Source organism: Conger conger, chromosome 5 (assembly GCF_963514075.1).
Source record: "Conger conger chromosome 5, fConCon1.1, whole genome shotgun sequence".
Classification (NCBI taxonomy): domain Eukaryota; kingdom Metazoa; phylum Chordata; class Actinopteri; order Anguilliformes; family Congridae; genus Conger; species Conger conger.
Genome location: NC_083764.1, coordinates 8380944 through 8396460, shown reverse-complemented (window position 1 = coordinate 8396460; position 15517 = coordinate 8380944). Strand labels below are relative to the sequence as shown.

At 42.3% G+C, this 15517-nt stretch overlaps 1 protein-coding gene across 2 annotated transcripts; it reads right to left on the bottom strand.

Annotated features, from left to right (window-relative positions):
- Positions 1–3599: 3599 nt before the first annotated feature.
- On the bottom strand, positions 3600–9246 carry ostm1 (osteoclastogenesis associated transmembrane protein 1). Of its 2 annotated transcripts, none has more exons than XM_061242436.1 (6): positions 8808–9246; positions 8227–8341; positions 7778–7875; positions 7326–7439; positions 6125–6290; positions 3600–5589 (listed from the first exon to the last, which is right to left on the bottom strand). In XM_061242436.1, exons 1-6 carry the CDS (start codon positions 9189–9191, stop codon positions 5534–5536), a joined length of 933 nt encoding a protein of 310 aa, XP_061098420.1. In that variant the 5' UTR covers positions 9192–9246; the 3' UTR covers positions 3600–5533. The 2 variants fall into 2 exon arrangements, with proteins under 2 accessions (XP_061098420.1, XP_061098421.1); XM_061242437.1 differs by having other exon boundaries at positions 7326–7436.
- Positions 9247–15517: the final 6271 nt, after the last annotated feature.

Genomic DNA, 15517 nt, shown 5'->3' with positions numbered 1-15517 from the left:
TGCAGTAGGAACTACAGGGCACTTACCTGCACACAGGACACCAACCTGTTCAGACTTCCCCTTGGTTCCTTGAGGGGAGGCACCACTGGTCAATCTTGAGATATTATGAAATTTAGCTTTGACAACTACTGTGGTTTCATAAAATGCATGAACCAATGGTAAGAAACAATTTTAAGCAGTTAATTTAGATCATTTAGCCCCATCAAGTACACCAAGCACCAAAAGAAAAATGTAATGGACATTTTCTAAATTACTAAATTATTTCAAAACTATTTCCATTATTTTTTACTTATAGATATAGCTACCAAATAAAAACGTAAAAGTGTTTTAACTAATATGTTTTCATTAGCTAATTTGCTTATGTTCCTAAAAACATAAATGAAAGTAATAATACAAAACAATTGTTTGAATTTGTGTCCACATTCGAAGTAGAAAATGTTATTTCGATTTTTCCCTGCTGTTTTCCCTGCTCACCTGTGGTACATCAGATACACTTTGGCTGCCCGGCTTGCGGGCCTGAGGGCTGTAGCGTGTACGTTTGGTTCTTTGGCCGCTGAGAAGAAAATAATTGCATCATTCAGCTGCTTTAAAAAAAATGAATGTAATTACGTGAAGTCAGCATACTCACAATATTAGCATACCCGGAATCATAATTAATAGCTATTGCATATTTAGAAAGGCACTTACGTGTTGCATATAAGATAATTGTTTAATAGAAAACGGCTATCCCTTTTTTGTGGTTGCGGTCAATTTAATTTAAACGTGGTCGGTTCAGGAAATTAACTGGAATTCTTTTAAAGAATAGAAAAATCCTCATTCAACTTCATGGGCTTTTTCTTTTCATGAATTGCATTTCGATTAAAAAACTGAATTGAAATGAAATTGGCCTCAACCCTGGACCTTAGGTCGATAAATGAACCTGCCGACCAGTTGATTAACCCTGTTCTACCCCAAGAATCCAGTTCGATCTGGAGCAAAGCCAATCACGAACCCACTCAATATGAACATACTGTATGTTGGTCTAATATATCATTGTGAAGCTTTGGGTGCACATTAAAAATATCTGCAGCAGTTAAATATGATGGATACATTAAATAGACTCAGTATATTAGCAGCACAATCATTCTGTTACTGCCTTTTCCGTTGTTCCTCTGTTACACATCTAATGTACCTTCCAACAAAAACAGTACCCACAAACTCAAGTCAATTAAATCAAGCCAGCCAAGTAAATAATCGTTCAAGATAGGAATAGGTATAACTGCGTCAATTCAGTATGACGAGATGTGTCCGTGTAAACTTTCCCTCCACACACAAACACATCAACAACAGACACAAGTCTGAAAATTACAGTCTTTATTAGAAAACTGACATTTCTCACAGCACTATTCCACAGTCAATTTCCTTAAAAGCGCTTTTGGTAGATTTGTGGTACAGGAGGCCCGTTCGCACAGCGAGGGAATTATGAATAACTTACTGCTCAGCGCCGATTTAGGATTGCATCACCCCCTTTATTCGCGGTCCTAGCAACTAACGCCGCAACTAACAGTCCCAAGCAACCGGCAATTCGCATTCAAATGTCAGAGTCTGTTGTCATTAACGTTCTTTTCCAATTCCGTTCTAAAATGGTTCATTTTTAACGGGCAGGTTTTTCGAATCCAAAAAGTGAACACGAGTGCAGGGCCGAAAGCGTAGTGGTTTGGCCTGGAGTTTTGAAGTGGAGTTTACATTAAGGTAAATGGCCAGTATACATGAAAACTGTTTGACCCCACACATATGACTAATACACAGTGAGAGGGAATTCAGTGTTGTCACCGGAATCAGGATTAGCCAACTCTCTCAATACTGGCGTTTGACTGTGGCTGTCCATCTCTTTTTAGGCATTTCCTGTAGGTAGAGTGGCCCTTTAGGAAGGTCAAAAGTCACCCCCAGAGAAAAGCTAAATGTCCTTTTTGATTGGTTCAGCAACTAAAGCTGCAAGTTTATCGTGTGATCAGTATTATGTAGTGTGAGTGTTCTAGTTTTCACATAACTTCACACCGACCCGACTTGCACTTCCTGCCAACCTAAAGTGAACCATGTAACAAACGTCCGGAGGCTGGCTGTCTCCACGCGCACTAAAGCCTTCCAGATGTTTCCTCATGGCCAAAGTCACGCAAATCTCCTCAAGCGTTTCCAGAGAAGGGCAAGGGACCAGAATCGCACGTATAACCGAAGGCATTTCAGTTTTCCATCGGTTTCGCCCTCACGTGGAACCCGCTCGGCCAGCTTGAGAGCTCTCTGCACCGAAATGCCCCAGTTGGGTATAATGACTTTCAGCCCCGATTACCACCACGGTGCACAGAAAGCCACAGATTACAGAATCAAAGCTGTCATTCTTGAGCTGCGTGGCCAGTTCATGGTAGCATGAATGAAAGACTGTTTTCAGAAGCTCGCGTTCGCAATCATATGATTCAGCAAATCGGCGCTAATGCTATTACAGACAGTGCAATAGGCAATGGCTGTGGTTCCGAAGTCCAAAAAGCCAAAGGGGTTTAAATCGAAGTGTTATTATGATTAGTCAGCCGAGTAACTTTATCCTACATTTAGATTAACTACTAATGAGCAGGAAACCGGTTTTGTTGCAATCCAGCAAAAAGCCAAAGAACCTTAAAACTGGAAAACGTCCCCCGCTCTCAAACAATGACGCAAGAAAGCGAATAAGCTTTAAATAGAGCACGCATTGAAAGGGATTTGGATTAAAACATACCCAACTTGTCATTTACAAACAAACAAAAAAATAAATAATTATAGGGCCTATCTAATCAATGTGAAGGCAGAATACTTACCTGCTCTCAGATCGGCAACAAATTGCTAAATAAAATGGCAAAAATAAAGAAAAAATCTCAGTTGTATGAAAAGAGTCAAGCTTTATGTACAAATGTTCTGAATTAGCGACTAAAATACCGAAGTAGAAGAAATGTATATTGTTCAACTGTAACATCACCAGAAATAAGAACCAAAAGGACCTGAAACAGTACAGTTGTATTAAGTGTGTGCCTGAGACTGTCAGAGGACTAAAGCACAGGGCTGTGTGGAGACCTTTTAAGGGGCAGGTGCTCAAAGTAAAAAAATGGCACATCAACCAAGAAAAACTGATTCACGACACCATTGTACAGAACATATACAGTATCCAAAAACGAAAGAATTAAAATTATTATTAACACAAATAATAATAATAATCATCATCAGTGTTTCCCACTGGATTTTTGGTGCGGGGGACCCATAACCATCTAGGGGGTTATGCTCCCCAGAAGAATGTTTCGATCCATTTTTTTACCATGTCATGATGTAGCGTAGAATGATGTAAGCATTACCTAGTTTGGTGCGACATTTAACCAGTGTTAGTTTTGGTGGTGACATTTAACCAGTGTTAGTTTTGGTGGTGACATTTAACCAGTGTTAGTTTTGGTGGTGACATTTAACCAGTGTTAGTTTTTGGTGGTGACATTTAACCAGTGTTAGTTTTGGTAATTTTTTCAAGTGTAGTTAAAAATAACAGGCACAGCTCTTTTTGACTTAAATACCAGTGGTTTTGATAGTAAAATGAACGAAAACACAAGTTGCAACTTAACCCATTTATTAATTGCCTCTTGATCACCATTGACACATTTTCCCTACATCAATCCAATCCCGCATCAGGGTGGTACCAGGTCTTAGCATTTCATTCAAATCTTCCTTAAAGCCATGTCAAAAACGTTAACACAGTATCGAACACGAACACGTATCATATACATCCTAAAATCAAATTCACACAGTATCAGTACACTGCTATCATTCCTTGTGGGGAAAAAAAACCATGCTTTATACACAGAATTAAAAACCAATGTCCGTCATTAAAACTCATCCTGCTCCTTTATTAAACAGCTTGCACTCATAGACAATGTTCAACTGCAAATCGATTCAAGATACGGAAAGTGCTGGAACATTAAATATCAGGTGAAAAATTTCAAAACCAAAAAAAAAAAAAAAAAAAAAAAAAAATCACACCACATTTTCTTTTCAAGTACAATTTCTTTTCCAGGGCTTTTCAAGGACTCAAGTCAAAAAATAAAAATGTGATTGTTTGTGGCGGAGCAATGAGGAGCACTTTTCTCCACAACTGAGCATTCCGAACCACATCGAGTAAAGCCTTGAACCTGAGCCTCCTTGAAGGCGGTGATGCAGGCCGGCCTCACCACCAGCCAGAGTCTCTCAGCAGGGTAAATGGACGAACACAAAGCCCTGCCAAAAAGCTCCGATTGCTTCAACACACGAAGAGATCGTGGAGAAAAATGTACCGAGTAGAGACATTGGTGGTTTGTACATGGCAGAGATAGACGTCTTAGTTTTCATTTACAGGTGTTGGGGGGTTTTTTTTTTCTTCTTTTTTTTTTTTTTTAAACTCAGTGGGTCAGTAATTATGCCATGCACCTGACAAAACTATGCTCAGTGTCGAGAAGAAAATATCGTTCAATAAAGATGATTTTCAAAAGGAACTTTTTCCATTGCCTGCTAAAATGTTAGTAACGCACGTTCATGTATTAATAATGGTTAATTGGTTAAATGAAACGCATACCACGACCGAAGCATAAGTCTGCAGGGACACAATGTTACATTTCTCTCTCCGTGTGGAAAGGAAGCTCAAGAAGGCTTTCATAATGGAGTCTGTATACGCGATTCAGTGCTTTTATCCCGCGCGGTTAATATATCGCTCCAAAAACGCAAGAAAAAAAGAGGGGGGGGGGGGGGGGAAGCCAGGAATGGCATTTCTGTAAAGTCCAAATGGTCAGCCAGCTCTCCTCGGTGAGAGAGGAGCTGCATGTCCCTCTGTTAATGGACACCAAAGTGCTTCCCTGCAGCTCGTTCACCAGCCACATTACCGCCGTCCATTTCCCCGGCCCTCCAGCACCCAGCCTCGGCTTTCAAACGCCGGAAAACGTTGGGCGAAACAAAGGAGTGGACGCGGGGCCTCGGTTGCAGGTAATTAGCCGCGGAACGGGACCGGCAGCAAAACAGAAAAGCAGACACACAGCAGCGTTAACTTCGGCCAAAACAAAACAAAACAAAACAAAGAAAACAAAACAAACTGAAAAAGGACACGCCAACGAACGACAGTGATCTCATAATCAACATTTTGTAAGTATTCAGAAAGTGTGATTTCTTCTTTGCTCATTTCAAACGTGCTTCTTTTAGTCTTTTTTTTTTTTTTTTTAACGACACAACCTGACAAAAGTAACACAACGTGGCAACTCAACTCCTGATGGCCAGCATCACGTTTTCCTCACAGTCCAATCAGAATAAAAGCTTTTGATTTCTTTGCCCGGGGAGGGGGGGGGCGTTATTGTGAAACTATAGCACTGCGACCAATGCCCCCGACCATACCCCTCTGCTGAGGCGAAATGAAAGCGGTCTTCTCAGGATGGGGACCGTCGCAGACACACTGTGTTTTTGGGGCGGGGCACTGAGTCACCTCCACGTCATCCACTCCTCTTCCTCCACGTCGGGACCCCCTCCCTCAGCTGTACTTGTCCTGGATGTTCGCCACACTGTTGCTCGATTTAGCCCGCTTGGCTAGGATATTTTAAAAAAGAAAAGGAAAGGAAAGACAAGAAAAACAAACAAAAAAATGTTTGTCAAAATCCTTCACCACAGCAAGTTTTTTTCTTTTCACAAAGGTTTGCTTAATGTTAATCCATCTTCTGCCTCATGCATTGTTAACTGTCTGAAAGTGTATTCTGACCTCTTTTTCCCCAAAATATCTTATTTGTACAGTCTTCATTTAATCTCAATGTTATTTTCCAATTAGTACTTTTATCCCCCATTTCCCCATTAGTTCAATGGCCGATGTTGGCCCTCAATAACAGAAGCCCTCCACTGCATGCAAAATGACTCATAACAAGGTCACGGTCCACCGCAACACACCCACACACACGTTTTTTTAAGGATCCGGCCACACAAGACAAACGCCGGTCTCCGGTCACAGAAATCCCAAGAAACCGTCAGAGACCGTAGCGCCTCCCCGCAAAACAACCTGTGGCATCCCGGGCCCGGGACTCGGCAGTTAAAAAAACGGCAGGACAATGGGCGCATTAAGCCGGTTACTCACGGTGAATGAGCTTGCGTTTCTTTTGTTCCGAGTGCAGGAAACTGCTCAAGTAGAAGATGATGGGCAGGAACAGCATGAAGCTCGACACGGCGATGACAGGGACCGTCTCTTCCCGGGGGAAAGAACAGTTGAAGTTCTTGCTCCACAGTCTGCGGGTCATGTTCATCTGAAAAAGAGAAAGAAAAAAAAAAAAGAGTCCCACACGAGAGCTGATGAAACCACGAAAAGGAGGCCCCCCCCCCTTCCCCGTAGGTGCTCCTGCAGTTGCACCGGAGTCCCCCCCCCCCCACACACACACACACACACACACACACACACACACACACACACACACACCCCCCGGCAGGTCCACCAGCGGTCTACCGGTCCCAACCCAACGTAAGGCCCGCTGCTACAAACACAACCGCTGGCGTCGGAGAGCATTGTGGGACACCGAACACAACAAGGTGTAGCCGCTGGCAGCCCCGGGCGGCTCGTACGCGAGGGATTACATCAACGCCGAGAGGGTGAAAAGTTTACGGCCGGGCCCTGACGCGGACAGGCATTCCCCGTTGCCAGCGAACGGGGATGGGTGCATTTTGCCAAGTTGCCAGTACAACCATTGTCTAAAACTTCTCGCGTGGGAGTCTTTAACAGGTGACGCTGTTTATATACAAAGGCTATAATAGATTAACAACGCCCCGTTTGGCTAAAAGCAGGCAACCGTCTGGCAAAAGAAGCCCTGAATGGTTTTAATTGTTTCAGGACATTATAAACTTTATAAAAGTATGAAATAATAAATGCCATTCATTTAGCGATCTGCGGCAGGAACTGAGGTGTGGAACTGAACCGTAAACTGTGGTTGCCATTGTTGCCAACGTGACGTATATAAAAGTAGAAGTGAAAAAGTTAGCACCTTGCCAAGGCAGGATTTGCAGTGGCCCCTAGGGGGTGCTGTTTTCATGCGTTCTAATCGCGTGCCGCGACTGCTGTGTTTGTATTTTCACCATAATAACAAGTGGCTAGTCCTTAACTATTTTTGAGTAATTTAGAATTCTGGGGGGGGGGGGGGGGGGCGTCAAATGTCAAATGCAATGCCAAGAGGACATAAAAATAAAATTGTGTTCAATTTAACAACCCTGCAAAACATGTATTGCATGTGCTTGCAGGATGTTGTTTAGAAGACACCACCATGCCTACTGAGAAAGTGTGAGGTACTTACTGCATCCTCAATATCGATGCAAAGGGTCTTGTTCACGTCCATCCGGCTGTAGAGATCGTTTAAGTGCTTGTAGGTTGGTTTGCACTCCTTACAAAGCTCAGAGTGATTCCCCTGCTGAAGGGAAAAAGAGGGGAAAAGCATGAATATAAACACACACACACAAACACACACACACACACACACACACACACACACACAAAACACACACACAGTGTACGTCACACAAGTTGAACCTCTTCTAGTGCAGAACTAAAGCCGCAACACCCGGAGAATAATAACCGTTCTTGTTATTTGCATTATTCATGACGGGGCTTTTTTTATTATTCTAATTAATTAACTTCAGCGTCCATTGATGAAAAGGCAAAGAAAGGTCAGATCAGTCTCCGTGCGTCGACTTCACTGTGTCGGCACTCAAAGAGTGACAACAGATGTCATGTCCCAGGGTTACTGACCTGCTGATGTTTCTCAAAGCAACTTAGTGACTCGTTCAGGATCGCCATATAGTACAGAGTGTCATTGGTTAAACTGTGCTGGTCGACGGCAAGGCAGTCTACAGAAGAGGGAAAGGGGAATCGATGTTATACAAGTAGTACAACTATACCACACACCAACAAGGGGCACATAAGTAAATAAACCTCAGGAGAAATACTCAGTTTACTATTGAAGGGCGTTTAATCATCTACGTTTTCATTGTCTTTCTGGCGATTAGTTGTAAGACATCGGTCGTTCTAGACCCAGTTTTCCAACCAGAAGACTGAGATCACAGCTATTTGAGACTAGAAACGCGTGTGAATGTGATTTTCCATATATGCGCTTTCTCGCGTCCTTAGCAGAAGGAAGGGCAACGGTAAGCTCTCAACTTTTTTTTTTTTAAACTCGCATTCTCCTCAAGGTCACTCACGTTTGCAGTCCGACCAGCCCCATATCTCGAGTAGGTTGTCATACAGCAAAAACACCAGCATTAGTCTGTCCGAGCGCAGAAGGCTATCTCTGCAGCTGACGTTGGCAGGGCCCACCTGAAAAACAGTTATTTATTTTCAGGCTAATATAAACATGTCCCAGTTCGTACAGTTAGCCTGTCTACTGTTTGGACCCAAAAGGAACCCAGTTAACTAATGTAAATTACTTTTTGTAAAATGTTTTGTCTTTCAAAGATGCCTTCTCCATCCTCAGAGTTTAGCCTAATTCGCTATAAACAAAATCACGAGTGTGAATGTAATGAGATAATTAAATTCGTTGAATGCGTTACAGTCAAATGGCCCTGCGATCCTGAAACTAACTTGAAGTTTTACAAGTTCCGTTTTCCATAGGCAATCTCGTTTCCGTATCAGTCACAGGACAGACTGACTAAGCAAAGAAGCAGCGAATAAATATAATGTAATGGCTAGTTAGCTAGCTAGCGAAGTCTCGACCAACTTAAAACTGTAAATACTAGTTAACTAGCTCACTAATTAGACGTCAGTTGAACTTCAAATGGTTTACCTGGTCTGATGATATGTTGCGGTATATTTCCTTCAGGTTTCCAAACTGGATGTAACAGTTCTGGCAAATCTTGACAGGGCGGGCATAAGTAACGAGGCAATTCACGTACAATACATATCGCTGAGCAAAGATTGTAAGGAGTTCACGACAGTAGTCGCTGACTTCAAGATCCTCTGGGAACGCGGACAGCAAGCTGGGAGAGAAATGAGAACTCCATGGGAGCAAAGGCGACATAGACAACACAGGGTTTAAATATGAATTTTTTACAGAAACATCGCCATCGCTCGACTCAGAAACTGCGGGGTTGATCTGTACGTCAGATGCCTGGATCGTGTTATAAAGTAACGAAGCAATGAAATAAGCTAAAATCCTGCCGAAAATCATGTCTCTTGAAGGATAGATACTTTCTAGCCCCTTTGTCACGCCACAGAGCAACACTTCCTGTTTTTGCTTCTAGTCACATGATGACTGAGATCTCGAGAGATGCGAAGTTTCTGTAGTCGCGACATCTCCACTGTTTTTTTTAGGTCAGCCGCTGACACCGGCATATATGCAAACTTAAACCTTAGTGAGATAGTATTTAACCTTATTATATGCTATATATCGCAATCAGATAGTATTTAATAACAAGTATACTATATTTAGTAGCGATATATAAAATACACGCATAATGAAACCATGATATGAAAGCGATTATTTCAGCTGAGCACACGTTATTATTTTTTTAATAAACTTTTTTTTAAATTAACAAGTCTTATTGTCATACGCAATTCATTCAATTTTACCATCGATGCGGCAAACAAGGAAACCGAGACAGTTGCGTCGTCAGACACTTGAGCTGTTTAATACTTGCTTCAACTAGGCTATATGTAGGCTATTCACGTTGCATTAATACTGTTAGGGGAAAAAAAAGCATATTATAATGAAATGGATTATAAAACATAAATATTTTACTTTGTGAAGTGCAACAATGGGGCTGGTGTAATTGCAATGGTGGCTTGACACCTTTTAAAAACAATAGCCTTCAAATGTAAACTGCAGTGCCTAACAACACAACACTATCTTTGGGGAGTTTCATTTATTTACAGAAATTTTTTTACTTTCATTTTTTTTTTTTTTTTTACCTTGCTGTTACGCTGAAACGGGATTATATACAATTTGGTTAAATAAATCACAGCCCTGGAAGTCAATACATTAGTGTCACAGAATCCCCCTTATCCTCATCCTCCCGCTAGGAGCAGCCCATTCAAGCGCACTGATGCAAAGCTTTTTTTACACAGAGCCTTCTCTAGTTGTCATTGGGCACATCTCAGCTGTCCTGGGTCCGCTGCTATTATTGTTTTGTCTCTGGCTATATCAACGTTTGAGGTCAACATGGAGCAGGGTTTTAGGCCTCTGAATGGGCCCTTTCAGCTCCCGGTTGTAACATTCAAAGTGACTCTCCCGCAGTGGCCACAGTTCCCATGGTTTAGAGGCTGTGCGGGGATATTTCGGTACAGTTCCTACGATGCCCTCTGATTTTATGAAGGCTACTTTTTTCAACAGCACTCTCGACTATAACGGCAACATAATCCAGTCCAAAAGCTATGTCTTATGTGAGATTGTATCGTTTTCATGTACTGTTTTTGCCTTGCCTTGAAGATGAGCCATCCTTTTGTGTTCAGTTGTTATTACAGTGTGTTGCTTTCTAGACCAAGCCTGTGCATTGTACATTGTGTACATGCAATGTTCCCTGAGCAGAGTACCTTGGTGTTTCCATCACATTCTTTCAAATGAAACAGGAAAAAAAAAAAACTCATTTCTATGATGTTGAAATCCAAAGTGTGCCCTCAAAACAACAATTGACACTTTGAACCTGAATTACTCATCAATCAACAATATAGCATCGGCAGCTAAAAGCCTTTTCAAACAAATGTAATATTAGCAGAAAAACAGGTACAAAAACATTTGAGTTAACAGCCCAATGCCAAAAAAAATCCCCCTTGTGTTACACTTTGTGGTCTGGCTTGGCATGATATCTGGAGATATGACTTGTGACATTTTCTACTCTGGTTGAAAACATCTGAAGAGAAGAAATTACAGCATATGGTCCGGCACTGCACTCAGTATGGAGCACTCAATAATTATTGTGCTGAGATTGTGAAGAATGCGTTTTTTAAGTGCGATAGATGGCGGTCTCTGGACTATTCCGTGTCACTTCCCTCTCATATTTACTGCTAGTTGACACCATGCAATTTTCGAATGTGTGCGTGAGTAAAATAATGACAGAGTCAAGGTAAATGATCTGGGCTCAAATTCTGATTGTGCTAATTGTCAAAAACCCTTGAATCAACCCGTTGCAGTCAATGGTCTTTAATGTGAAATTAGTGGCTCTTGATAACTTACAGTCCGCGGCAATTCCGTAGTCATCAAGCTTAATGAAAGGGACGCGCTGCTTTAGGGCCATTCTGACGGCTGCTCGCTGGCTCGTCTTCACAAGTAGGCTCCGCTGGATCTGTCCTTGCGTTTGGCCTCCACCTGCCTCTTCTGTCCTCACTCCCCCCTTTTTTTCTTTTTTTTTTACCTCTTCCTCTTCACAATATCCACTTTTTAAAAAAAATCTCAGACTTATTATGAGATCACTTATTAAAAAAACATGTCAAATGTGGTTTAAAATGTGTCTATTCGATTATGGCAAAGTGTGTATGTTTTATGGTGTGATATTGGAAAAAAATCAAGGAAATGTTGGCTACAGGTAGAAAAAAATACAGCCACAATTTCCATCCACGAATTCACAAATATTTGATTGAATCTTTCTGAATGTAGAAAACGGGGTTGTGTTTTACATGTTATGTAATAGTGCACTAACATGTAACCTATTTAAATATAATGCATTTCTTTCAGTATAATTCCTTGCGAATGAAAAATCTTACTTTACTGTGAAATGAAGATCAATCTTATATAGTTATATGCATTTTTTTAAATGTAAAAAATAAATAAAAATGTATATATATATATATATATATATATATATATATATATATATATATATATATGGTCATAATCATCCGGATAAAACTTTGGCCCTGCACAGCAGAATGGCTGTTGGTGATGAGAGTGGCTTCAGAGGTTTATTGATTGGTGTAATCAGGATGGGGATATGGCTAGGTTAAGAGAAGATCAGCATATCATTAAAGATAACTGTCATTTAATTTTGCGGCGAATGGTAATGGTGGAAGCGGTGAAGAGCTCATTTGCATGAGAAGCTGTGCCCGGCAACAAGGGGACAGAAATCACTAATTAGGACAGCGGAGTATCTCCATCGCCTCAAGGGCTCTTTAGCAAGGTGATGAAGCAAAGACTCCGTCGCAATACGAATCCGGGGCCGGGGCGTAATAATTCAGAAATGTTGGAAAGGAGTGATTATATTAATAAAAATGACACGCCGAGGAAATGTGCTTACCTAATTCTCTTAAAGATAGACCTTGATTCTCAAATTGATTAACTTAGATGATTCGCAGAAGAGGGTCTGTGACCAGCAGCTTTGCTCTTCACTGGCTAAAAGGCGAAAAGGCTTTGCCTGTGCACATGTTATTCTTCTTTATACATTATACATTTAATATGGCAATGGGTGGAATTTTTTTTAAAGGAAATTGTATGGCGCAAATGTATGGCACAGATTCTGCTGACATAGTTTTCTTCTTTCGCCACTGTGGTTAAATTAACCTGAACAGAACAGAACCTGAAAAGACAGCAAACAAATTAATTCACTTTTTCCTCTCTGTTGAAATAATATAGAAAATAATTGCACACACATATATATATATATATATATATATGCTATATATAGGAATATGCAGTAGCCTATACAATAATACAACTGCAGCGTTAATGGCAATCTGAAAAAATACAATATGCCTCAGATATTCTCAGATATTTTGCCATTTCTACTCTATATATTTCTATTACATAATGCAGTCAGGCTTGGGTATTAAAATGAAGATGTATAACTCATATCTTTGTTGGTGACATATTTATGTGACTATAATGCCAGGTCATGGAAGAGGGTCTTTAAAAGACAATAAAACAAATGTAAAAAAATATATTTATATATCCCCTGTAAATGTGTGATAAAACTACTTTTCATTATATTCTTAAAAAACCCTTTGAATATTCAAAAGTTCTTATAAACCCCAGTGCGGTTCTTGCAAATGGTGGGCTCAATAGGGGACTATCTAAAAGCCTTCTTTTCCCTCTTCAGGACACTCCTCAAGGGGTTAACTGAAACCTTTCTGCTTTAGCGCGGCGTAGACTTGGCTCATACAGGCGAGAAGGGGAAAATAGCTGTAAAGTTATGCAGAAGTTATTCTTCATCCCTCGGGCCAGCCCTAATCCCCCAAAACCTCATTCTTTTATACCAGAACTGTGCCTCTTTTCTTGTTTTTTGCTTTCTATACAAAATAAAGTCAGTCTGTATTTAATGGTTATGTCGGGATGTGAGAGAGGATTTCGCGAATGCGAGGCCCCTTTTCACCGAAATATTGCTCGCTACGTCGTGTGAGTCGACCAACCCACCGCGACCCCATATTCTTCTCCCGGTGTCTGACTCGAATGACAAACTAGACGATTTTCAGTACATAGCTGGGAAATGTAGTGGGTGATAATAGAGATTTCTCTTTCATTTTTTTACGCTTGACTTGGTTATTGTTGCTTTTCTTCGCCCGTGATTCCTCCTGGGGATTAGCCCTGACTTCCCCCTTAACTGGCGGTCAGAGTGGCCCAAACTCCCGATGACAATTGGTGAGGATCAAGGGACCAGCTATTCTGCATCTAAGAACTGATTTGTGCAAGAGAAACTCATCAAGCCGGGCATTATATAGGCCTTCTGAAAGAAGAAACGAACGCGCATTCACTTAAAGTGGCTGCTTTTCTCTTTAAAACGAATAGCTATGTACAAATTAATGGCTTTTAGCTGATTACTCTTTGGATTTGTTCATTGTGATTTTTTTTTTCTCTTTATTTTTTCAAAATAAGTAAAAAAAATAATAATAATAAAGTGGAAAGAAATGATGGAAATTAAGTGGTCACTTTATCTGACTACCAGCGTGTGTGTGTGTGTGTGTGTGTGTGTGTTTGTCAGTGTGTGTGCATGTTTGTGTTTGTGTGTTATGTTTGTATGTCATGCACTCAATGTACACTTAAAATAACGCATGAAACACTCGTGAATAGGGCACAGCTCACACAAAAATGTTGCACTTTTATTTTCTATTTGTGGTGGCAAAGAATTGTGTGAAGCAAAGCAAGCTTCTCAAATCTGAATTAGTCACTTCGTTCATTAGCGAGGCAAGTGAACCAGCACATGGAGACTTCTGTGTGCCACCAGTGCACCGTGCACGGGTATAACCCTGTGTGGCTAAGTCAAGAAACCTGCTAATGCACATAATAACAACGACAACAACAACGACAACAACAACTAATAATTTAATCACAAATCATTTCTTAAAATGACAGCATCCGAACATTGGTATATTTCAGCGTAAAAGACTGGGGAGCTGTGCGCTTCACGTACTGGCAGGGTGTAGAGGCGCTGGCTCGACAGACACAGACGGGATAATTAACAAACGGGCAGTTAGCGGAGAGCGAAACAATGGCGGCTTTGACTTCCTCGCGGCCGGCCGCCACCGGGGAAGGCCCCGCCGCGGACGCCGCGGAGCCCCCCGGGGCCCGTCATGATCCCCGGGGCCCCCGGGCCCCCGAGCGGGGGCCAGAGACGTCTTGTTTCATAACAAGACACGAAGCTGACTTCTTTCAGCTCTAGTGAACTGAACATAAACCCTCGCTGACAGCCCCCGGTGCCCCGGACAGGGCCAGGGTGAGAGCGTGCGGGACGAGGGTGGGGTGTTTCGCTGGGAAATAAAGTTGTTGTGTGTGTCTCTGCCCCCCCCCCCCCCCCAACCCTCCCTCCACCCCTACACTGACCCCCTCCCCCCCCCCCCCCCCCCCCCTCTCCACTGCCCGTAATATTGTGACACAAAGCCATGCAGTGAAGAGTCCCCCCTTTAGTTCAGGACAAATAAAAATATTTGAGATGGTGGTCGGGTTGGGGAGGGGGGGTGTTGGGGTGCTCATCTCTCTCTCTTAGTGCTGTCCGGTCAGAGCATGTCGCCTTAGAAAAAACTATTCACCCGCTGCCTCAAGGGAGGGGGCTACTTCAGATTATGAGAGCTGCTTCTTCCCATTGTGACAGGGGGGCAGGCGGTAGGGGGTGTGCAAATTAAAGTTAAATTAATGCATAGGTATTTTAGCCATTTCTGAACTCATTTCTGGGATGTTTTGCAATGGTGTTCTTTCTCTCTCTCTCTTCCTCCCTTCTCTCTCTCTCTCCCTCCATCCCCTCTCACTCCCCTCTTTCTCTTCCCCGTCTCCCCTTCTCCCTCAACTATCTCTCTCTCCCCTTCCATCCCCGTCACTCTCCCCTTGCTCTCTCCCCCTCTCCCTCTCTCCCTCCATCCATCCCCCCTCACTCCCCCCGTTCTCTCGCCCCCTCTCCCTCTCTTCCTCCATCCACCCCTTCTCACTCACCCTCTCTCTCTCTCTCTCCCTCCATCCCCCCCTCACTCTCTCCCCTTTCTCTCTCCCCCTCTCCCCTTCTCCCTCTCTCCCTCCATCTACCAGCCCTCTCTCTCTCCCCTTTCAAACTCCCCCTCTCCCTCTCTCTCCCCTTTCCCTCT

What these genes read in the sequence shown, in the direction of transcription:
- ostm1 (XM_061242436.1), bottom strand. Translation starts at nt 9,191, where the DNA reads ATGATTTTCGGCAGGATTTTAGCTTATTTCATTGCTTCGTTACTTTAT. An exon ending in GCAACATATCATCAGACCAG is followed by an intron (nt 8,342 to 8,807) that starts GTAAACCATTTG and finishes ACTGTTTTTCAG; the next exon opens with GTGGGCCCTGCCAACGTCAG. An exon ending in GCTTTGAGAAACATCAGCAG is followed by an intron (nt 7,440 to 7,777) that starts GTCAGTAACCCT and finishes TTTTCCCTTCAG; the next exon opens with CAGGGGAATCACTCTGAGCT.